General features: G+C 38.2%; 1 protein-coding gene across 2 annotated transcripts in view; it reads right to left on the bottom strand.

The window, feature by feature from the left end:
- DEPDC1B (DEP domain containing 1B) overlaps nt 1–26,400 on the bottom strand; it is a 106,462-nt gene extending 80,062 nt beyond the window's left edge. The window contains exons 1-2 of one of the 2 annotated variants that reach the window (XM_003827405.5): nt 26,240–26,400; nt 14,681–14,946 (exon numbers count right to left, since the gene is read on the bottom strand). In XM_003827405.5, the coding sequence (XP_003827453.3) occupies nt 14,681–14,946; nt 26,240–26,287 (314 nt within the window). In that variant the 5' untranslated portion in view covers nt 26,288–26,400. The other variant, XM_057302294.2, reaches the window with a different exon arrangement.
- Between the last annotated feature and the right edge of the window lie 266 nt (nt 26,401–26,666).

Below are 26,666 nucleotides of genomic sequence, written 5' to 3'. Positions count from 1 at the left end.
TTAAGTGTCTATGAGAAAGAGAACTGAGTGGCTGGGGGAGGGATATGTGAGGAAGGCTTTTCATTGCATATGCCCTTTTGTACTTTGTAAATTTTGAACCACATAAATGTATTATCTTCACAAAATATACAAAATTTAAAAATAAAAAGGAGATAGAAAAAACTTGATGACTAAACCACAATGCTGGTCAAACAAAATAGATATGTCAACCCAATGACTGCCAGTGTAACTGATTGTTTGTTATGGGTTATTTTAGGTAATTAATTAAATACTGTCTTGATTCTGCTAAGTAGCAGAATCTTTTTCATACAGACAGACACACACACACACACACACACACACACACACTCTCTCTCTCTCTCTCTCTCTCTCTCAAAAGAGATTATAAAGTCAGGCAGATAAAGAATCACATTGTATTTCCTTTTTAGATCCTTCACTGCCACGGATTAGAAAACATGTGATAGGTACTCCATACCTGGAAACATAAAAGTTTAGAACTAAAAAGGATCTTAAAGATCTAGTCCTCCCTGTCATTTTTTTCTTTTTTATTTTTTCTTTTTTTTATGAGACAAGGTCTCTCTCTGTCACCCAGGCTGAAGTACAGTGGCATGATCATGGCTCACCGCACCCTTGAACTCTGAGACTCAAGCAATCTGCCCCATTCAGCCTCTGGAGTAGCTTGGTCTATGGTACATGCCACCACTTCACCTAACTAAACTTTTAACTTTTTGTAAAGACAGGGTATCACTTTGTTGCCCTGTCAGTTTATATTTGAGAAAAACAATGCCCAGTAAGGCTAAGAACTTATCCAACTAATCACAGGACAACAACCCATGACGATGAAATGAGTAAAAACAAAAGAAAAATAAAATCACACTAACAAGTTTTGTGCTTTCCTAGAAAAACAAAAGATGTCCACTAGAGGGAGGAAGTAGTCCATTAATTTAAAGGTGAGGTATCTAAAACGGGTCCAAAAGACCTACTGGGTAGTGATGAAAGAATTTTTCCCAGGGCCACAGAAAATGACTTAAGGGCCACCTCCCTCAAACAACTTAAATTTGAGATTCTTTCACTGGAGGTACAAATACAGGTTTTGCAAATCTCTAGCTTAAGAAAGTTATTAGCATATGGTAAAAAAAAAATTTTTTATTTGGTGTATAGCCCTATCAAGTTTAACACATGTATACATTTGTGTATCTACCACCAAAATCAAGAAACAGAACTATTCCATTACTCCCAAAAACGCTCCTTCCTGCTCTCCCTTTACAGTCGCACCCTTCTCCCACCCAATGGTGCTACATTGTATGGATGTACAACAGTTATCCATTTACCCATGGAAGAATGTTTAGGTTATTTCCAGTTACTGGCAATCTATAAATATTCACTTAATGAGTTTTTGTGTAAACATTGTTTTTGTCTCTCTAGGATAAATACCCAGGAGTAGGAATGCTGAATCATATAGTCAATGTACTTATTAACTTTAAAAGAAACTAACTTTTCCAAAGTGACTAACAATCTAGGTGTCCAACAGCAATGTATAAGATTTCCAGTGACTGCATCCTCACTAGCACTAGATATCATTAGTATTTTTATTTTAAACATACTAATAGATACATAGTTGTATCTCCCTAGGGCTTTAATTTGCATCACCCTAATGTATACTACATTAAACATCTTTTCAAATGTCCATCTGCTAACTGCATACTTTTGGTGATATGTCTTTTCAAGTCTTTTGCTCATTTTTCAATTGGATTGCTTGTTTACTTACTGTTGAGGTGATGAGTTCTTTACATATTCTTGATACCACTCCACTGTCACATATGTGGTTTGCAAATATTTTCCCCATCTGTAGCTTGTCCTCTCATCCTCTCATCCAATGTCTTTCACAGAGCAAAAATTGTTCATTTTGATGAAATCCAATTTATCATATTTTTCCTTTATGTTTGGTGCTTTTAGTGTCATGTCTAAAAACTCTTTGCCTAATACCAAAACAAAGATTTTTCTTCTGTTTTTCTAAAAGTTCTATAGTTTTATATTTAAATCTATGATCCACGTTGAACTAATATTTGTACGAAGTATAAGGTTTATGTTGAGGTTCTTTTTTTATTTTGGCACATGCATGGATGGATGCCCAATTATTCCAACATAATTTGCTGAAAATACTCATCTTTTCCCATTAAATAGAATTTACATCTTTGTAAAAAAATCTATTGGCATATTTATATGTATCTGTTTCTGGACTCTCTATTCTGTACCACTGATCTATATGTCTTTCACTTCACCAACACCATAGTATTAACTTCTGTGGCTTTCTATAGTAAGCCATAAAACTGGGTAGTATGATTCCTCTGCTTTTTACATTAAGAACTGTGAAAGTAACATTATTCAATAAATCTGGCGATAGCTACATAACAAACTTTAGTTTCAAATTAAAATCAGTATTTTGGAAATAGGCCAGAAAAACAAGAAAGTATGAGAGAAAAGGAATAGAAAGAAAGAGGAAGAAAAAGAGAAGTTGAAACATGAGAATGACACACACAGAGGTAGAAACAAAAAAGAAAAAAGAGAAGGAAAGAAAAAAAGGAATGAGACAGGCAGGAGAATAAAAAGAAAATGGTCCCTACATGTTAGATCTCAATCCCCACCATCTGAGCTGTGAATTTCTACCTGTAAGCCATGAAAACCTTCCCAGTTCAACCACCCACCAGAGCTAGCACCAGTGATGAGAGCAAGTCAGGAGCCATGTATAGGCTCCATGCCAGAGAAACCTTTCCTGCTAAAGGGCTACAACAGGACAAACACCTTTCTCATTAAATAATCCAAAACAATTATCATAATATATATTTTTATTTGTATAGAACCCACTAAGTTAGGTTTAAATAATATTACATAATTGTTCACATACACAGATGGGCAGAAGCAGTAAGTACAGAATTTCTTTAATTAGAACATTCTTGGTGTTTTGTTTAGACATTTTAAAGGGGAAAGTGTCTGAGGATTAAATATGTACCCTGTCTACCTCATAGAATTGTCGTAAAGATCAGAGGAGATCACAAAGATTAAATGACATCACAGAAGTAGAAATGTTTCATAAACCAAAATTTCTTATAAACATATAAAGTAGTATAATTCAATCTCCTTATCCATTAGAAGTTTAGGGTCATGAAGATTTAAGACACAGACAACAACATCTGGTTCAACCATGAGCACCATTTAGTGAAATGTAAAATTGTTTTCACCAGCAGCAAACCCAGAACTCTTTCTAGTAATTGCTGTTGGTTAACAGGAAAGAAGTATAGTGCTGAGTACATCTCTGTAACATCTCATTATTATTATAGGCATTCAGATATTACAAACTTGCTTTCCTTTCTTATACACTAAAATTCACTCCTCCCTTCAATTTTTCTATACTGAACGTCTTGAGTCTTTAAAAAAAAAACTTACAAATTTAAATGCATTCACAGAACAAATATGACATGCATTTTTTAAATCTAGAAATCATTTTTGACATATTCCAAAATAAGGGCTTTACTAATCATCTTTGTTATAAAATTCTCTAACATATATATATGCAAATTCCCTCTCTTCAAAATATACAAAAAGAACCCTTATATTTCAGGTAGCTTTCTCTAACAAATAGATAAAGGAAACCACCTCTCTTTTGCTATATTTATATAAGTATTTAGGTTATGTTTCCCTTGCCTTCTTTATTTGAGAAGAACTTCTTGAAGAAGACAGTTCATCATTTAATACGTATTACATGGTACTTAATGCATTGCAAGAACTTTGTGAATATAAATGTGTTGATTACATCAAATGTTTCTTGCTTTTTCTGTGTGTTTACTCTTTCATTCACTAATATATTTGATAAACTAAGTCAACCTCATGTTGTGAAAATAGAGGCAGCCTGGCATAGGCTTCAGAGATGAAGACCTCATTTCAAATCCTGACTCTTCTACCACTACCTGGATTACTTTGGACAAGTTAGTTATTTGGGCTTTATTAATTTCCTAATCTTTACAACTAGGATACTACCATTTCCACCTACAGGTGTTGAGTTAAATAATGAATTATGTGATGAGGATGGAACATCATAGAAGCTCTAGAACATTAGTTCCTTCCTTTCCAGCAAGAACCCTTCAATGTCCATTCCGGTATTCTCAGAACTACTTACAAAATGTTTCCCTTCAGACCAGCCCACCCAGGCCCCCCACCACCAATGCCAGCACCTGCATATACCACCCAGGGACCTGAGGACCATCACACCTTGCCCACTACCACCACCCAAGGGCACACATACACCACCCAGAGCGGCAGGACCAGCCTGCCTGGCATCTACATCATCAGAAAAGCCTTGCCACAGCCTCTGCCAACAACCTAAGCCATTGAGGAACTCACAGACACCACTGGCATTGATTACAGCCAAAGAAATAATAGAGACTAAATTACTGTGCATACCCAAAATCAAAGGGAAGGCACTCTAACCAGCCAACACTATAGATAGATCTACAGGAAAAAAGTCTTTACCTACAAAAGCCAATCCATAAAACTAGAAGAAGCAACTGTTCCACCAGATACACAGATAACAACATTGAGACATAAAAAACATGAAAAGGCAAGGAAACATGAAACCTCCAAAGGGACGCAATCACTCCCCATTAACATCTCAAAGAAAAGGAAATCAATGAAACGTCTGAAAAAGAATTTCAAATAATGATTTCAAGGAAGCTCAATAAGATACAAAATAACACAGACAGACAATACAAAGAAATAAGGAAAATAGCTTATGATCTGAATTATAATTTTTTTTTTTTAAGAGACAAGGTCTCACTATGTTGCCCTAGCTGGACTCAAACTCCCCTACTCAAGCAATACTCTCACCTCCTGGGTAGCTGGGGCTGTAGGTACACACCACCACACCCAGCTCTGAATGAGAAATTTAATAAAAAGATAGTTATAATTAAAAAGAACCAAACAGAAATCCTGAAAATTAAGGATTCAGTAAATGAAATAAAAAAGCATACAACCAACATTTCAATAGGCTAGACCAAGCAGAAGAAAAACTTTCTCGATTTGAAGACAGGTCTTTTGAAATAACCCTGTCTGATAAAAACGAAAAAGAAACCAACCCAAATGTCCAACAATGATAGACTGGATTAAGAAAATGTGGCACATATACACCATGGAATACTATGCAGCCATAAAAAAGGATGAGTTCATGTCCTTTGTTAGGGACATGGATGAAGCTGGAAACCACCATTCTCAGCAAACTATTGCAAGAACAAAAAACCAAACACCACATGTTCTCACTCATAGGTGGGAATTGAACAATGAGAACGCATGGACACAGGAAGGGGACCATCATACACCGGTGCCTGTTGTGGGGTGGGGGGAGCAGGGAGGGATAGCATTAAGAGATATACCTAATGTTAAATGACGAGTTAATGGGTGCAGCACACCAACATGGCACATATATACATATGTAACAAACCTGCACATTGTGCACATGCACCCTAAAACTTAAAGTATAATTAAAAAAATAAAAATAAAAAATAAATAAAGAAAAAGGAATAAAGAAAATAAAGAAAGCCTACATGACATATGGGATTACCATTAAGCAAATAAATATGTGTATCTTGAGCATTTCAGAAAGTGAAAGATGGCAAAAGGCATAGAAAACCTATTTAATGAATAAATATAAGCAACGAATTGGAAAACCTAAAGGAAATGGATATATTCATAGACACATGTAACTTACCATGATTGAACCAGAAATAAATAGAAAATCTGTAATAGATCAATAACAAGTAACAAGATTGAATCACTAATAAAAAGTCTCCTAACAAAGAAAAGCCCAGGACTGGACAACCTTACTAATGAATGCTACCACACCTTTGAAGAGGAATTAATATCAATTCTTATCAAATTATTCCAAAAAATTTGAAGAGAAGGAAATTCTTTCTAACTCATTCTATAAGGCCAGCATTACCCTGATACCAAAACCAGACAAAGATACAACAAAAAAAGAAAAAAAGTGGCCAATGTCCCTGATGAACATAGATACAAAAATCCTCAACAAATTACTAGCAAACCAAGTCCAACAACACATCAAAAAGGTAATATACAATAATCACATGGGACATAGCTCAAGGATGAAAGGAAGGATCAGTATACACAAATCTGCCAGGCATGGTGGCTCATGCCTATAATCCCAGCACTTTGGGAAGCTGAGGCCGGCAGATTTCTTGAGCTCAGGGGTTCAAGACCAGCCTGGGGAACATGGCAAAACCCTGTCTCTACAAAAAATTTTTAAAAAATTTAGCTGAGCATGTGGCGTGCGCTTGTAGTCCCTACTATGCAGGAGGCTGAGGTGGGAAGATCGCTTGAGCCTGGGAGGTTGAGGCTGCAGTGAGCCAAGATCGCACCACTGCACTCCAGCCTGGGTAACAGAGCAAGACCCTGTCTCAAAAAGAAAGAGAGAATGCAGTGAAAGAAATAAAGATTTACTTATATATATACATCACAACAACAGAATGAAGGATAAAAACCATATGACCACTCAATAGATGCAGAAAAAAAGCATTAGATAAAATTCAACATTCATTCATAACAAAAACTCTCCATAACTTAGGTACAGAAGGAATATAACACAATAAAAGCCATATATGACAAACTCACAGCTAACATCATTGAACAGAGAAAAGCTGCAAGCCTTTCCTCTAAGAATTAGAACAAGATAAGATGCCCAGTTTCACCACTCTTACTGAAAATAGTACTGGAAGTCCTAACTAGAGCAATTAAGCAAGAGAAAGAAATAAACGACATATAAATTGGAAAACAGGAAGTCAAGTACTCCCTTTTCACAAACGACATAAACTTATATAGAGAAAATCCTAAGATGCCACTAAAAAATTCAGAACTGATAAATTCAATAAAGTTATAGGATACAAAATCAACACGCAAAAATCAGTAGCATTTCTATACACCAATAACAAACTAGCTGAAAAGAAATCAAAAAAGCAATCCCATTTATAGTAGCTACAAAAAAAAATACCTAGGAATAAATTTAACAAGGAAGTAAAAAAATCTCTATAATGAAAACTACAAAACACTGTTGAAAGAAATTGAAGAGAGACACAAAAAAATGGAAAGACATCCCATGCTCATGGCTCAGAAGAATTAATACTGTTAAAATGACCATACTACCCAAAGCAATCTACAGATTCAACGCAATCTTTATCAAATTACAAATGACATTCTAGAGAACAGAAAAAAACAATCCTGAAATTTGTATGTATCCACAAAAGACCTTGAATAGCTAAAACAATCCCAAGCAAAAAGAACAAAGCTGACAGCATCACACTACCTGACATCAAAATATACTACAAAGCAATAGTAATGAAACAAAATGGTGTTGGTATAAAAATACACATAAACCAATGGAACAGAAAAAAGAACTCAGAAATAAATCCATGTGTTTACAACCAAATGATTTTCAACCAAGATGCCAAGAACATACATTGGGGAAAGGATATCCTTTTCAATAAGCTAGAAAAACTGGATATCCTTATGCAGAAGAATGAAACTAGACCTCTATCTCTCACCATGTATAAAAGTCAACTCAAAATGGATTAAACACTAAACTGTAAGACCTGAAACTATAAAACTACTAGAAGAAAACAGGGGAAATGTTTCAAGGACACTGATCTAGGCAAAGACTTTATGGGTAAGACTACAAAAGCACAGGTAACAAAAACAAAAATAGACAAATGGAACTATATCAAACTAAAAAGCTTCTGCATAGCAAACAACACAATGAAGAGTAAACCCGTAGAATGGGAGAAAATATTTGAAAACTATTCATCCAACAAGGGACTAATATCCAGAATATACAAGGAGCTCAACAACAAAACTCAAATAATCCAATTAAAAAATGGGCAAAGGATCTGAATAGATATTTCTCAAAAGAAGACATACAATTGGCCGATAAGCATGTGAAAAAAATGCTCAACATCACTAATCATGAGGGTAATGCAAATGAAAATCACAATGAGATACCATCTTACTTCAGTTAGAATGGCTATTGTCAAAGACAAAAAATAACAAATGCCAGCAACGAATGCTGGCAGGAAGGCAGAGAAAAGGGAACTCTCATACACTGTTGGGGGGAAAGTAAATTAGGATAACTACTATAGAAATCAGTATGGTTTTAGGTCTAACATTTAAGTCTTTAATCCATCTTGAATTATTACCATTTGACCCAGAAATCCCATTACTGGCTATACACCCAAAGGATTATAAATCATGCTACTATAAAGACAAATGCACACGTATGTTTATTGCAGCACTGTTCACAATAGCAAAGACTTGGAACTAACCCAAATGTCCATCAATGATAGACTGACTTAAGAAAATGTGGCACATGGAGGTTCCAAGAGGGCCAAATAGGAACAGATCCAGTCTACAGCTCCCAGTGCGAGCGACACAGAAGACGGGTGATTTCTGCATTTCCAACTGAAGGACCGGGTTCATCTCACCAGGGCTTGTCGGACACTGGGTGCAGGACAGTGGGTGCAGCCCACTGACCGTGAGGCATCGCCTCACCCGGGAAGTGCAAGGGGTCGGGGAATTCCCCTTCCTACCTAGGGAAGCCATGACAGACAGCACCTGGAAAATTGGGTCACGCTCACCCTAATACTGTGCTTTTCCAACAGTCTTAGCAAACAGCACACCAGGAGATTATATCCCACGCCTGGCTCAGAGGGTCCCATGCCCACAGAGCCTTGCTCACTGCTAGCACAGAGGTCTGAGATGGAACTGCAAGGCAGCAGCAAGGCTGGGGGAGAGGTGCCCGCCAATGCCAAGGTTTGAGTAAGTAAACAAAGCAGCTGGGAAGCTCGAACTGGGTGGAGCCCACCGCAACTCAATGGGGCCTGCCAGCCTCTGTAGACTCCACCTCTGGAGGCAGAGCATAGTCAAACAAAAGGCAGCAAAAACTTCTGCAGATTTAAACGTCCCTGTCTGACAGCTTTGAAGAAAGTAGTGGTTCTCCCAGCATGGAGTTCGAGATCTGAGAATGGACAGACTACCTCCTCAAGTGGGTCCCTGACCCCCGAGTAGCCTAACTGGGAGGCACCCCCTAGTAGGAGCCAACTGACACCTCATACAGCCAGGTGCTCCTCTGAGACAGAGCTTCCAGAGGAATGATCAGGAAGCAACATTTGCCATTCTGCAATATTTGCAGTTCTGCAGCCTCTGCTGGTGATACCCAGGCAAACATGGACTGGAGTGGACCTCCAGCAAACTCCAACACACCTACAGCTGAAGGTCCCGACTGTTAGAAGGAAAACTAACAAACAGAAAGGACATCCACACCAAAACCCAATCTGTACATCACCATCATCAAAGACCAAAGGTAGACAAAAACCACAAAGACGGGGAGAAACCAGAGCAGAAAAGCTGAAAATTCTAAAAATCAGAGCACCTCTTCTCCTCCAAAGGAACGCAGTTCCTCGTCAGCAATAGAACAAAGCTGGATTGAGAATGACTTCGACGAGTGGAGAGAAGAAGGCTTCAGAAGATCGGTAATAACAAACTTCGGCAAGCTAAACGAGGAAGTTTGAACCCGTCGCAAAGAAGCTAAAAACCTTGAAAAAAGATTAGATGAATGGCTAACTAGAATAAACAGTGTAGAGAAGACCTTAAATGACCTGATGGAGCTGAAAACCATGGCATGAGAACTACGTGACACATGAACAAGCTTCAGTAGCCAATTCAATCAACAGGAAGAAAGGGTATCAGTGATGGAAGATCAAATGAATGAAATGAAGCAAGAAGAGAAGTTTGGAGAAAAAAGAGTAAAAAGAAATGAACAAAGGCTCCAAGAAATATGGGACTATGTGAAAAGACCAAATCTACGTCTGATTGGTGTACCTGAAAGTGACGGGGAGAATGGAACCAAGTTGGAAAACACTCTGCAGGATATTATCCAGGAGAATTTCCCCAGCCTAGCAAGGCAGGCCAACATTCAATTCAGGAAATAGACAGAACACCACAAAGATACTGCTGGAGAAGAGCAACTCCAAGACACATAACTGTCAGATTCACCAAAGTTGAAATAAAGGAAAAAATGTTAAGGGCAGCCAGAGAGAAAGGTCGGGCTACCCAAAAAGGGAAGCCCATCAGACTAACAGCAGATCTCTTCGCAGAAACTCTACTAGCCAGAATAGAGTGGGGGCCAATATTCAACATTCTTAAAGAAAAGAATTTTCAACCCACAATTTCATATCCAGCCAAACTAAGCTTCATAAGTGAATGAAAAATAAAATTCTTTACAGACAAGCAAATGCTGAGAGATTTTGTCACCACCATGCCTGCCTTATAAGAGCTCCTGAAGGAAGCACTAAACATGGAAAGGAACAACTGGTACCAGCCACTGCAAAAACATGCCAAATTGTAAAGACCATCAAGGCTAGGAAGAAACTGTATCAACTAACGAGCAAAATAACCAGCTAACGTCATCATGACAGGATCAAATTCACACATAACAATATTAACTTTAAATGGAAATGGACTAAATGTTCCAATTAAAGACACAGACTGGCAAATTGGATAAAGAGTCAAGACCCATCAGTGTGCTGTATTCAGGAGACCCATCTCACGTGCAGAGACACACATAGGCTCAAACTAAAGGGATGGAGGAAGATCTACCAAGCAAATGGAAAGCAAAAAAAAGCAGGGGTTGCAATCCTAGTCTCTGATAAAACAGACTTTAAACCAACAAAGATCAGAAGAGACAAAGAAGGCCATTACATAATGGCAAAGGGATCAATTCAACAAGAAGAGCTAACTATCCTAAATATATATGCACCCAATACAGGAGCACCCAGATTCATAAAGCAAGTCCTTAGAGACCTACTAAGAGACGTAGACTCCCACACAATAATAATGGGAGACTTTAACACCCAACTGTCAACATTAGACAGAACCACACGACAGAAAGTTAACAAGGATATCCAGGAACTGAACTCAGCTCTGCACCAAGTGGACCTAAGAGACATCTACAGAACTCTCCACCCCAAAGCAACAGAATATACATTCTTCCCAGCACCACATCACACTTATTCCAAAATTAACCACATAGTTGGAAGTAAAGCACTCCTCAGCAAATGCAAAAGAACAGAAATTACAACAAACTGTGTCTCAGACCACAGTGCAATCAAACTAGAACTCAGGATTAAGAAACTCACTCAAAACTGCTCAACTACATGGAAACTGAACAACTTGCTCCTGAATGACTACTGGGTACATAACGAAATGAAGGCAGAAATAAAGATGTTCTTTGAAACCAATGAGAACAAAGACACAACATACCAGAATCTCTGGGACACATTTAAAGCAGTGTGTAGAGGGAAATTTGTAGCACTGAATGCCCACAAGAGAAAGCAGGAAAGATCTAAAATTGACACCCTAACATCACAATTAGAAGAACTAGAGAAGCAAGAGCAAACACATTCAAAAGCTAGCAGAAGGCAAGAAATAGCTAAGATCAGAGCAGAACTGAAGGAGACAGAGACACCAAAAACCCTTCAAAAAATCAGTGAATCCAGGAGCTGGTTTTTTGAAAAGATCAACAAAACTGATAGACCGCTAGCAAGACTAATAAAGAAGAAAAGAGAGAAGAATCAAATAGACACAATAAAAAATGATAAGGGGGATATCACCACCGATCCTACAGAAATACAAACTACCATCAGAGAATACTATAAACACCTCTATGCAAATAAACTAGAAAATCTAGAAGAAATGAATAAATTCCTGGACACATACACCCTCCCAAGACTAAACCAGGAAGAAGTTGAATCCCTGAATAGACCAATAACAGGCTCTGAAATTAAAGCAATAAAAGTCCAGGACCAGACGGATTCACAGCCAAATTCTACCAGAGGTACAAAGAGGAACTGGTACCATTCCTTCTGAAACTATTCCAATCAATAGAAAAAGAGGGAATCCTCCCTAACTCATTTTATGAGGCCAGCATCATCCTGATACCAAAGCCTGGCAAAGACACAACAAAAATAGAGAATTTTACACCAATATCCCTGAAGAACATCGAGGCAAAAATCCTCAGTAAAATACTGGCAAACCGAATCCAGCAGCACATCAAAAAGCTTTTCCACCATGAACAAGTGGGCTTCATCCCTGGGATGCAAGGCTGGTTCAACATACACAAATCAATACACGTAATCCAGCATATAAACAGAACCAATGACAAAAACCACATGATTATCTCAATAGATGCAGAAAAGGCCTTTGACAAAATTCAACAGCCCTTCATGCTAAAAACTCTCAATAAATTCGGTATTGATAGGATGTATCTCAAAATAATAAGAGCTATTTATGACAAACCCACAGCCAATATCATATTGCATGGGCAAAAGCTGGAAGCATTCCCTTTGAAAACTGGCACAAGACAAGGAGGCCTTCTCTCACCACTCCTATTCAACATAGTGTTGGAAGTTCTGGCCAGGGCAATCAGACAGGAGAAAGAAATAAAAGGTATTCAATTAGGAAAAGAGGAAGTCAAATTGTCCCTGTTTGCAGATGACATTATTGTATATTTAGAAAACCCCATCGTCTCAGCCCAAAATCTCCTTAAGCTCATAAGCAACTTCAGCAAAGTCTCAGGATACAAAATCAATGTGCAAAAATCACAAGCATTCCTATACACCAATAACAAACAGAAAGCTAAATCATGAGTGAACTCCCATTGACAATTGCTTCAAAGAGAATAAAATACCTAGGAATCCAACTTAAAAGGGATGTGAAGGACCTCTTCAAGGAGAATTACAAACCACTGCTCAACGAAATAAAAGAGGACACAAACAAATCGAAGAACATTCCATGCTCATGGATAGGAAGAATCAATATCGTGAAAATGGCCATATTGCCCAAGGTAATTTATAGATTCAATGCCATCCCCATCAAGCTACCAATGACTTTCTTCACAGAATTGGAAAAAACTACTTTAAAGTTCATATGGAACCAAAAAAGAGCCCGCATTGCCAAGACAATCCTAAGCCAAAAGAACAAAGCTGGAGGCATCACACTACCTGACTTCAAACTATACTACAAGGCTACAGTAACCAAAACAGCATGGTACTGGTACCAAAACAGAGATACAGACCAATGGAACAGAACAGAGCCCTCAGAAATAATACCACACATCTACAACCATCTGATCTTTGACAAACCTGACAAAAACAAGAAATGGGGAAAGGATTCCTACTGAATAAATGGTGCTGGGAAAACTGGCTAGCCATATGTAGAAAGCTGAAACTGGATCCCTTCCTTACACCTTATACAAAAATTAATTCAAGATGGATTAAAGACTTAAATGTTAGACCTAAAACCATAAAAACCCTAGAAGAAAACCTAGGCAATACCATTCAGGACATAGGCATGGGCAAGGACTTCACGACTAAAACACCAAAAGCAATGGCAACAAAAGCCAAAATTGAGAAATGGGATCTAATTAAACTAAAGAGCTTCTATACAGCAAAAGAAACTACCATCAGAGTGAACAGGCAACCTACGGAATGGGAGAAAAATTTTGCAATCTACCCATCTCACAAAGGGCTAATATCCAGAATCTACAAAGAACTTAAACAAATTTACAAGAAAAAAATCAAAAAATCTCATCAAAAAGTGGGCTAAGGATATGAACAGACACTTCTCAAAAGAAGACACTTATGCAGCCAACAGACACATGAAAAAATGCTCATCATCACTGGCCAGCAGAGAAATGCAAATCAAAACCACAATGAGATACCATCTCACACCAGTTAGAATGGCGATCATTAAAAAGTCAGGAAACAACAGATGCTGGAGAGGATGTGGAGAAATAGGAATGCTTTTACTCTGTTGGTGGGACTGTAAACTAGTTCAACCATTGTGGAAGACAGTGTGGCAATTCCTCAAGGATCTAGAACTAGAAATACCATTTGACCCAGCCATCCCATTACTGGGTATATACTCAAAGGATTATAAATCATGCTGCTATAAAGACACATGTACACGTATGTTTATTGCAGCACTATTCACAACAGCAAAGACTTGGAACCAACCCAAATGTCCATCAATGATAGACTGGATTAAGAAAATGTGGCACATATACACCATGGAATACTATGCAGCCATAAAAAAGGATGAGTTCATGTCCTTCGTAGGGACATGGATGAAGCTGGAAACCATCATTCTCAGCAAACTATCACAAGGACAGAAAACCGAACACCACATGTTCTCACTTATAGGTGGGAAATGAACAATGAGAACACTTGAACACAGGGTGAGGAACATCACACACCAGGGCCTGTCATGGGGAGGAGGGAGGGAGGAGGGATAGCATTAGGAGATACACCTAATGTAAATGATGAGTTAATGGGTGCAGCACACCAACATGGCACATGTATACATATGTAACAAACCTGCACATTGTGCACATGTACCCTAGAACTTAAAGTATAATTTAAAAAAAAAAATGTGGCACATATACACCATGGAATACTATGCGGCCATAAAAAAGGATGAATTCATGTCCTTTGCATGGATGAAGCTGGAAACCATCATTCTCAGCAATCTCCCCAATTCCTCACCTTCCAGGTTTACATGTTGCCATTACCTGTATAAGTGACGATTGTCTTCAAAATCTTCCTGACCCCATTTTCCCTTGATGTCTTCAATAACGTGATTCTTCAGGAATTTTTTTAGCAGCTGGACCGTTTGTTTGCGGGTCACTTCAGGGCCGAAGTTTTGACTGCACCTCAGCAGCTCATGCAGCCAATCCACAGCTTCGGCCGCTGTGAAACAATGCTCATAGCTCTTGAAACGACAGCGATGTTTCCGTAACGGCATCTTAGCACGAAAAAGCTCCACGGTCTCATTCCACTAGGGGAAAGAAAGAGAATGGCATTTAGTAATCAACTGATTTTTTTAAGATTACCACATCTCAAATAATTAAAGCAAAGAATGCAATTTTTCCACTTAAACTGCTTTAATAACAGGTAGAGCCTTGAAAATGTTTTATTTACAGGCTTCAAACTCTAATAAAGAAAAGTTTGGGAGAATGGATGGTGGTAATGGCTGTACAACACTGTGAATGTACTTAGTGCCGTAGAACTATACACATAAAAAACAGTTAAAATAGTTTTATATTATATATATTTTACCACAATTTAAAAAAAAATAAAAACTTTTTTTTTTTTGAGATAGAGTCTAGCTTTGTCGCCCAGGCTGGAGTGCAGTGGCGTGTCTCTGCTGGCCATGCTCACCACACAATGATCCTAATCTTCAAGTTAAGAAACACTGGACCACTTCAGGATAACAGAATCAATCCCTGAGGAATGGGGAAAACATGAGGTATGGAGTCAGACCTGAGTTCAAATCCCAGTTCTGCCATATACTGGTTGCACAGGCCCTGGCACATGGTTAAGAACTTTAAAAAAATCCAGTTTCCTTCCACTACAAGATGCCACTAGGCGGCAGGTGAACTGCCATGTCTCATAGCATCCTTGAAGACAAAAACCAGATGTCTCTCTTAAATGTTACTTTCAAATAACTTCATGACAATTCAGCTTCTTTCTCCTTATATCTGTGAAGTTATATCAGTGAGCAGGAAATCAGGAAGCAAATAAATGACTTTTATTTGCTTTAACAAAAATGTTAAAGGGAAATAACAGTCTCATCTCCATATTGTTTTAAAGCTAGCTCTAGAAAAGAATCTCATAAGTACTTGTTTAATAAATGCTTATATAAGATGTGATCTCTTTTTTTTTTTTCAGCCACTTTACTTTTAGGGATTCACCATGTAGAAGCAGAAATATAACGGATTAAAAAGCATTTACAGGCCAGGTGCAGTGGCTTACACCGCTAATCCCAGCACTTTGAGAGGATGAGGTGGGTAGGTCACTTGAACCAAGGAGTTCGAGACCCGCCTGGGCATCATGGGGAAACCCCATTTCTACAAAAAATTTAAAACTTGGCCAGGTGTAGTGGTGTGTGCCTGTAGCTGCAGCTACTTGGCAGACTGAGCGGGGAGGCTGAAGTGGGAGGATCACTTGAGCCTGGGAGGTCAAGACTGCAGTAAGCCATGATTGCACCACTGCCTTCCAGCCTGGGCGACAGAGTAAGACCCTGTCTCAAAGAAAGATAAAATAAAAGTATTTACAAGTTAAATTTTATTTAAACATGTTGAATTATATTTAATAAACCTGAGTGTTTTTTCAGAGAAAGCATTTATAAGCATTTTATATACTTACAAACATAAGTATATTTATGCTTTATAATCAGAGAAAAATCAGAACTAATTTGCCATTTTATAATCAGAGAAAAACTAGAACTAATTTGAGTAAAATTGACTGAAGTGTGGAATAGCCACAAAACAAAATATTATCAATAGTTCCAGACAGAAATAGGTATCATAAATATAAAAAAGTGGAAGAAAAATGTACAAAACACTATATTTAATCTGATCCTATCTGCTTTGGTATATGCATATGAAAAGCTAAATGAATATACAACAAACTTAAAAATAAAGGAAAGTCATCTCTTTTGAAGAAGGAATATAAGGCAACTTTTATTGTGTAACATATTTCTAATTTCTTTCTACATAATTATTTCAACATCTTTTTAGGAACGTAGGCTCCCTGCCAGTCCTCCTAAAGTCCTTAAAATTCATAGTCATATTCTCATTTTCTCTTACTCTTCTCTTTCAAGTCTGTCACTTTACAAACTCTGAATCTTTTGTCTCTCACCTCTCTTCCTATTTAAATCAGATTTTTCTGATGTCACCTTTTTCTTTAAACTGTATTTCTGATCTCAGAGTTGTTTTTTGTTTGTTTTGTTTGTTTGTTTTTGCCCAACCTTGGGTCATGTTTTCCCTTCTAATCATGACTTTTCTTCCAGATTTCTCTTCATACTCTCTGCTGCCCAACCACCTGAGAAACTATTATCCTATTTCTCTTTTATTTTTGATGGCTAACCTTCTCAGCCACATTCATAATTCCTGAGCATACAACAGCAGGAGCTTGAGGGACAGAAGTGGGGTTTGTGTATGCATGTACCCCGGATGTGTAGCACAGTGTGTGACCCACACTAGGTAGTCAATAAGCAAGTGCTTAATCGATCTTTCACTTTTTCTACTTTTTTTTTTTTTTTTTTGAGACGGAGTCTCACCGTATAGTCCAGGCTGGAGTGCAATGGCATGATCTCAGCTTAATGCAACCTCCGCCTCCCGGGTTAAAGCGATTCTCCTGCCTCAGTCTCCCAAGCAGCTGGGGTTACAGGCATGCGCCACCACACCCAGCTTATTTTTATATTTTTAGTAGAGATGAGGTTTCACCATGTTAGTCAGGCTAGTCTTGAACTCCTGACCTCAGGTAATGCACCCACCTCAGCCTCCCAAAGTGCTGGGATTACAGGCGTAAGCCACCACACCCAGCACTTTTTCTACTTTTTTAAACCAACTTCTCAACCTCAAGAAATTTAATCCCACTAATTGCTAATCATGTCTTTCTCCTGGCCAAATTGAAATAGCTTTTTATTCTTACGTTAATCTTTCTACTTCTTTTGACACTGTTGTGAGTCATGCTCCAAATTAAGTTAGTCCAAATTTAAAATCTTTTTTAACTTAAAAACACACAGAAACAAGGCAAGCCACTGAGTAGGATAAGATATATCTATCATTTCCAAACAAAACAAAAAAAATCAATAAGAAAAAGACATTCCAATTAAAAAATGAAAAAAAAATTTAAACAGGTATATCATAAAAAAAAGATCTTCAAATGTCCTATAACATATACAAAGATGTTAAACCTCATTAATTATCAGTGCAATGTAAAAGAACTCGACAAGTCAATATCACGACATGACTGTCAGAATAACTAAAATGAAAGACAGGCGGATCTAATGATCCCACTTTTGGGTATTTGCCCAAAACATTTGAAGTCAAGATGTCAAAGAGATGTCTGCACTCCCATGTCATTTACTATTTACAAGAGCTAAGTTATGGAATCAACCTAAAAGTCCATCAACAGATAAATGAATAAAGAAAATGTAGTATACATATACAATATAATACTATTCAGCCTTTAAAAAAAGAAAGAAATGTTGTCATTTGCAACGGCATGGATGGAAGTGGAGAACATTATACCAAGTGAAATAAGCCAGGAAGAGAAAAACAAATAATGTCTATTCTCATTTATACGTGGAATCTAAAACAATTGAGTTCAAAGAGGCAAAAAGCAGAATGGTGGTAACCAGAGGCTGAGGGGAGTGGGGAACAGGGAGATAATGGTCAAAAGGTACAAAGCCTCAACTAGACAGGAAATTATCTTTTTTATTTGAGATATCTTGACATCATGGTGAAGATATTAATAATAATGTACTTTCAAAATCTGAGAGTAAATTGCAAGTGTACAACAAAAAAATATTAAGTATTTGAGGTGATGGATATGGTAATTAGCTTGATTTAATTATTCCATTGAATTCATAAATCATAACATCATTTTGTACCCTACGAATATATACAATTATAATTTGTCAGTTTACAATTTACAAAACTAAAATTTTTTTTAGAGACTTAAAAAATAAGAAAAAAGGTAGGCAATACTAAGTGCTGGTAAGAATGTGAAAGAACTAGAAATCTCATACACTGCTGTAAGGAATGTAAATTGGTGCAACCAGTTTGGAAAACAGATTGGCAATATCTACAAAAGCTAAATATCTGAACACCTTATAACTCAGCAATTCTACTCCTAAGCATATACCCAACAGAAATCCATATATATGTTCCCCAAAAGACACATTATTCATAATGGCACTATCCATAATAGGCAGAAACAACCCAAATGTCCATCAACATAAGAATAAGTTATAATATATTCACCAATAGAATGCAGTGAAAATGAACAAACTATTGCTACATGCCATAACATAAATGAATCTCAGAAAATAATATTGAGATGAACAGGCCACATATGAAAAGTAAATACTATATGATTCCATTTACTTGAAGCTCAAAAGCAGGCCAAATGATCCATGATATTTAAAATAATGATAGCAGTTACCTTCATAAGGAGGTAGGGACCAAGTGGGGGAAAGGAGACTTCTGCGGTGCTAGTAATATGATATTCCTTGATCTGAATGTTGGTTACATGGGATGCTCACTTCATGAAAATTTGTTGAGTTGTACACTTTTTATACAACTCAACAAATTTTTTTGAGCATTTTTCTGTACATTATGCCTAATTAACACCTAAAAACAAAAACACATACATACACATATGCACATGCTCACATACTAAAATTATTACCCACATGAAAGTTGGTAAATATGAACTGGTTGGTTGGGGTGGTAAACTGGATGTGGAAGAGAGTAGGGAGGTTGGAGAAGAAACCAAGTGAGTGGATGAAGGAGGGAAAGTATGTAAACAGGAAAAGCAGAGCAAAGGCTAAATAATGAATAGTAGAAAGGAAGCCCATAAAGAGTCCAAGAACGCTGATTTAACTTCTCTACCTATCCACCCACTTTACAAGGTTATTGTAAGATCAAATGAGATCATGACTATAAAAGTCCTTTGTTAAAAATGTGTTCCTCAAATTTAAGGATAATATATAAAATGTCCAGGATATCTCTTAAATTATAAGGTTCAATCTATTCTAGAGCTGGAAAAAATCTTTGGGACAAAATGAAGACCTTAGCAGGATACACAACTTAGCAAATGTCATTCAGGTACTTACTCTGTGAATAAGATCTGGAATCCTGTGCTACGGACTTTTCTTCGAGTAGTCATTTCACTATACCAAGTACCTATGGATATTACCATACCTTTAAACAATTTTCCCATATTTTTAATCATTGATTATTGATTTTTTAATACATGCTCTGATACCTAGCTTTCATTTATCATTAGATTTTTGCACCGAAAAGGCATAATCAAGTATGTAGGGCCGGGGGAAGGGGTAATAAAAAAGATTTTTGTTTATGTTGGTTGAACAATCATAATCATGAACTAAAATTACCTAATGCATAATACCTTATGCATTACATAAACATAATGAAGACATGGCTCTCTAGGACCCAATATTTCCAAATATCACTAGGTATATCCACTAATTGACCCAGTCTGGTTAGCAGTTCTGTTGTTCTTTTAATTACAGAAGTAATAACACTCATTGAAACAAACAAATTAAATACAGAAGTATACACAAAAGAGTTTGCATGTCTTACTCCATACCTATCACATACAGACACATAGACAGAATTTTTCCTTTGTAGGTGTGTCATTTATTGTTGTTTGCCATTTTAAAAAATGAGATCAATCATGTTGTATATGTTATCCTAAAACATGCTTTTGCACCTAACAGACACCTCCCTGCGTCATACCTGCAGATCTAACCCATTCTTAAGAATGTGCCATAATTTCTTCTGCCATTTTCTAACAAATGGTCATACAAGTTCTGCCCAGTTCAATTTTTACAAATATGTTACAAGTTATACTTGTTTATATAACCTAAAGTACCAAGGCTTTTGTTTACTTTTGATAGATTTCTAGAAAGTATCAGCATATTTAAATCAGTTGTAGCAATTCACACTTCCACCAACAATGTGGGAGCCTAAAGCCTTACACTTTGGCCTACACTAGATGTTATCATTTCTTTCATTTCTGCCAATCTATGTAAAAGAAATGATAGATCCATATTTTGTTTGCATTTTCATATCTTTACCTTTAGTCATACTCATTTCTTCTTCTGAGATTTGCCATTTTTCTACTGGGTTATCTCTTTTTTAAAATCAATTTAAAGAACTGTTTAATCTGTTAATGTTTAAGGGCACAGAAGTCAGGAAAGTTAATCGATTTTGTTCAGTTCAATATACTCACAACAAAGACCAGTGCCAGACATATAGTATACCCATTTAATATGTACTGATGAATATAGAATATTAAACCTTTTTGTTATGTTACGAATGTTTTATCTTAGACTATCAATTTCTTTACATAGTCTCTAGCTATACAATGATTTTGTTGTAGATGTTGATGTTTTTATAAGGAAATAATTATCTATTTTCTTTATCAGTTCAGGGTTTATTCTCTTAAGAAAGCTTCCCTATCCTGAGGTATTAAAATATTTATCAAAATTTTCTTTTAATATTTTAGAGGGTATGTTTTTTAATATGTAAACCTTTAACTGAATTTTATGTGGTGGGAGGCAGGGGATCACTATTTTTTTCTGGATGGAGAGTTGTGTTAGTCCATTCTTGCGTTGCTGTAAAGAAATACCTGACACTGGGTAATTTATAAAGGAAAGAGGTTTAATCACCTTACGGTTCTGCAGAGTGTACAAGAAACATGGTGCCAGCATCTGCTCAGTTTCTGGTGAGGCCTCAGGAAGGTTTTATTCAAGGCAGAAGGTGAAGCGGAAGCAGGCAGAAGGAGGCACGTAACACAGCAAGGGGGGAACAAGAGAGAGTGAGGGACAGGGTGCCACACTTTTAAACAATCAGATCGCACATGAACTCAGAGTGAATACTCACTCATTATCATGAGGACAGCAACAGGCCATTCATGAGTGATCTGCCCCAGTGACCCAAACACCTCCACTAGGCCCCACCTCCAACACTGTGGATTACATTTCAACATGAGATTTGGAGGGGATAAACGTCCAAACCATATCAAGAGTCAATTATGCCATGCTTTTCTAAATGAACAGAAATACTATTAAGTAACCTTACATATCACACTTCTTGATTGTTTCTATCCCATTGAGCGACTATCTGTTCCTGTGTAATATCATACAGTTGTCATTACAGTCAGTTAATACCAAGTATAAATCCCTGGTAGGACAAGGCCCCTGTCTTCTTTGTAAGAGAATGTGAAAACTTCTTTCTTTTTTTTTTTTTTTTTTGAGACAGAGTCTCGCTCTGGTGCCCAGGCTGGAGTGCAGTGGCGTGATCTCGGCTGACTGCAACCTCCGACTCCCTGGTTCAAGTGATTCTTCTGCCTCAGCCTCCCAAGTAGCTGGGATTACAGGCATGTGCTACCACACCCAGCTAATTTTTGTATTTTTAGTTGAGACGGGGTTTCACCATGTTGGCCAGGATGGTCTTGATCTCCTGACCTCGTGATCCACCCGCCTCGGCCTCCCAAAGTGCTGAGATCACAGGCATGAGCCACCGCACCCAGCGTGAAAATTTCTTTTTGTGAAGTTCATTTCTTTTTGTGAGGGAAAACTTTTTTCAGTTCTCAGAATTTTACTCTTCAGCATGAGCTTTCAATTCATTGCATTCTCCCACACAGGAAAAAAAAATCCATTAGGATTCAGAATGGATTAACCGCTCTATTGCTACTGACTTTTATTTCATACTAGAAAATGTCTAATAAAACATCTTTATCAAAGTCTCATTGCCCCTTTTAAAAAGAGCATTTATAAATAGACTTTTGAATTTACTCATTTTGATTTTGAATGGCATTTATCATTATGGGTTATATTTCCTTAATATATGAGATACTTTAGATTTTTCAAAGCCTACTGAGGTCACTTTGGTCTCTGTTCCCACTTATTTCCAAATATAACTAAGGGGTTATTTGGCTACTCTGCTTAGAAAGAAAAATAATTATCTTAAATAATCTAACAATATACCATTCTCAGTCACTTTTGGAAACAAAATATCCTATGTCAATAAAGAACAAGAAAGAGCTTGAATTTTTTTTTTCATGACATTATATTTGAAGAGAATCTTTACAACAAATGGAACAAAACAGATTTGTTTTATGATTTTAAAACACTTTTTGTTTTGCTCTACTTATTAATTTCAGTCCCCTAGTTTCTCAGGAAAAAATAAAATCACACAATTGTTTTTTCTTAACATGATGAGGCAAACTATAAGACATACACCTACTGCTGTGCATCCTGTTCTTTTCTCCAGGATATTCCATTTCATTTCTTCTTAGTACCAAAAATATTATGATAGCGGTGCTATAAAGAAAACTGACTGGTCTGGGAGTTCAGTGACAACCAATCCTAGATCTACTTGCACTTGCCACAACCTCGTTGTGTGATCTTGCCATTCTAACTCTCAGATTCAATGAAAGCTGTATGTCTTTTAAAATTTATCAGTTGCATCAGACCATATATATAACTCAGAATAAGTTCAAAGATTTAAGCAGTTTCTAGAAAAAAAATTTTTCTCTCTACTTGAATGAATTATTTATACCAAGTTTACAAAGATGAAAGTTATTTCAGTGAAAATGTATAAATGGCTAATTAGCTTCACATTTATCATGAGTTGGGGCTGTCATTTGACTTTTGTCATAACATTTTACCTAATCCACAAAATGTTATTTTCAAATAAGACTTTGGTGCTTTAGAAAAAGCACCAAAGAGCTTTTTCTAAAGCTGTACATGCTTTGAGAAAGTAAAGTGAGCCATGAAAGGACAAAATAAAGGCCTAGTTTTTGTATCCCAATAGATTTTTACCAAGCTTCCCCTGAAGAAAGTTTAGAATGAGCATGATGGGAAAAGGGAGAAATTGTATGCTGCGGATAGAGGGAGGAAAGGCCAACTAGGTCCAACAAGTAAAAAGAGGACTAGTCTCAAACTATTAAATATATGATTTACCTAGCAAAAGCTTTAAGTCACACCTGAATTACACTGGGGAAACAATTACAGATTTTACAATGGAAAGAAGCATCTTCAATGTTGGCTGCAATCACTGACAGCAGGAATACTCACTTTTGAAAAAAAAAAAATTGGCTATTGTTTTCTGTTTTCCACATCTTAGTTTAATATTATGTTCCTCAAACACTATGAAGTTGAGAACTGAATTGATTACCTGGGAAATTCTGGTGAAACTGAGGTGTTTGTTTCATTAATTATCCATGTCATTTATCTTCTTAACTTAATCAACCTAAATTTAGCCTGAATATTATTTGTTAGGGACTGAAGACTTCTAGAGAGCAGAGAGCACCTTTTTTTAATTAAACAAATTCATTTGATAATATTTTAATGTGACTCAAGAATCCAGCAGTATCTATATATGGACCCTCTGCATCCATGAAAAGAAGTACCTCATACAATTCTGTGAATATGAGACTAAAATACAATTCCAATTATGAGGTTTTTTTTTTTTTTAGTCTAATGCAGGAAGAATGAAGACTAGTCACGTCAAGAACCAGAGCCTTGCTATGTTTTCCTTATGTAAGTGCTGTAAATAAACTGGTGAAGGGAATGATCAAATGCCTTATTTTCCTCCCTAAAGTTAGACCTATCAATATTCTTGACCCCAGATCATTCTGGTGTCTGTATAGAGTGTTCGCAAACATGAGTGCAATGATTCTTCCCATCCTCTCCACATGCACCTCTGTGGCTTTGCCACCCTGCCCATCAAGAAGTGGAGTTGAATTTCTAGAATCTGGATTTAGCTGTTTAACTTGCTTTGACCAATGAGATTCGAAGAAAAAGTCACAAGCTGAAACTTCCTTTTAGCTACGTTGGAACCATGAGACCACTACGTGAAGATGCCTCCGATAACCTGTTAGAGATATCTGGCCCAGGTAACAGCCAGGACCAAGTCAAGCAGCCATCTTCCATCATCCAGTACTAGCCAAGTCACATTATTTGTGGCACATGAGTGACCTCCACAAAAGAACCATTGACATGAGTCTAGCCCAGATTACTGATCCAAAGGATGAGCAAATAAAATGCTTGTCTTTATGCCAAATAAAACAATGTCACAGACTCTCCCAATCTCCTTATTATTATTACTTTTTTTTGAGATGGAGTTTCGCTCTTGTTGCCCAGGCTGGAGTGCAATGGCGTGATCTCAGCTCACTGCAACCTCCGCCTCCCAGGTTCAAGAGATTCTCCTGCCTCAGCCTCCTGAGTAGCTGAGATTACAGGCGCATGCCACCATGCCCAGCTAATTTTTGTATTTTTAGTAGAGACGGGGTTTTGCTGTGTTGGCCAGGCTGGTCTCGAACTCCTGACCTCAAGTGATCCGTCCCCTTAAATCATGTAAAATTTCATGAGTATGTGCCATGTGCAGTTTTCTGTGAAGAAGATCCTTAATCTTCATCAGATTCTCAAAGTGATCTATGAGCCAAATTTAACAAGTAAAGACCCATCAGCCCCAACTATGATTTCTCTTCCAGAAGCTGGCCTTCTCAGCTCTGGCTTGACTTACTGGTATAGTGTGTGGCTGGCTTTGGAAAGAAAAGGAAACCCTATTTACATTATCTGTATCCCAGCATCCTCACCTCTTCCATGAGTCTAGCTGAGTAAGAGTTTGGATGTTAGTTCCCATCTTTTCCTGTGTATTCATTATAATGCATGGAACGATGAGAGTAATTCCCATGTTAAATGTGGCCAGAGAGGTCGGCAGACCAAGGAGCAAGTTACTGTCCTCCCAAATTACCATTACACTTCCACAGAAAGTCCTCTAAAAACTTGCCACAGACATTACCAAATTGTCACCCTTTATTGCATTATAGTAAGCCTTTGAGGTAGAAATCACTAAAATTACTTGTTCCAAGTCAAAGCAGACCAAGTACACCTCAATACCAAAGCTTTTCTCCCAGAAAAAAAAAAAAAAAAAAAAACCAGGAACTCAGAGTCGGCAAAGACTCTCCTAAAACATCTGTCCTGGCCAGCTCCTCATCTGGATCGGTGCTGACAGAAACAGAAACGCCAGGGGCCGGAAATGTGGCCAGCGCGATGCCCCTCTGTTCTGGGCACCGTTTGTTCGAATACCTCGTCAGGTATCATCAGGTGTCACTCAGGAAGGAGACACGCCCTGCCTGGACTGCCGCGAACGCTGAGCGTTACGGGGTACGTGGTGGCCCCTCAGGTTACCGACCGGGTCGGTTAGATTCCAGAGGACAAAAGGCAGGGAACAGCCTGGTCTTGGGGTCTTTAAACAGAGAGGCGCCATCTACTGCCGAGAACCCAGTCAACATCTCATGGACAAAGCTGCACTCACCCCCGGCCGGCTGAGCTCTGGGCCCCGTTAGCGTTTCTTTGAGGCTTGTCCACTAAAAGGCAGCCCCAGTAGTCCCAGCTGAAATGCTCCACACCCGAGCCCCGCTGGCCTGCGGAAGCGAAGACTGACAAGCACTCTGTCCGCGCGCTGACTGGGGGCTCGCGGCACCGGGTGCTCCGCCCAGGCCCCAGCACACTCACTCACCAGCCTGGTAGCTCGGTACGGCCCGGGCCCCACGATGCGATGCTCCATGGCGCGTAGGCAGCAGCGGCCGCAGCCGCGCCAGCGCTGATCCCCGCCAGCCGGAGGAGCAGCAGTTTGAATCCCAAGCCCGCGGGCTCCGGGCGCTGATTGGGCGGCGCGGCAGCACGTCACCGGAAATGCGCGGGGTGGGCGGGGAGGCAGGCGTCTTCTCCGAGACGCGCGGCGCTGGGAGCTCCGGGTGCGAACTTGCCCGGGGCGAAATCTGTTGCCCACCCTGGTCCCACCGTGCGAGCACACCTGGGCAGGTGCGACTAAGGGGCCGGGGGCGTCTCCCCAGCGCTGGACAACGCTGTGCGGCGCCCTTCCCAGATTTCTGCGTCCGCGCAACACAAACACACCCAACGCTATCTCTACAAAAGGGTCAATA

The sequence above is a fragment of the Pan paniscus genome, chromosome 4 (genome assembly GCF_029289425.2).
Source record: "Pan paniscus chromosome 4, NHGRI_mPanPan1-v2.0_pri, whole genome shotgun sequence".
Lineage (NCBI taxonomy): Eukaryota > Metazoa > Chordata > Mammalia > Primates > Hominidae > Pan > Pan paniscus.
This window is presented reverse-complemented; position numbering and strand designations above follow the sequence as displayed.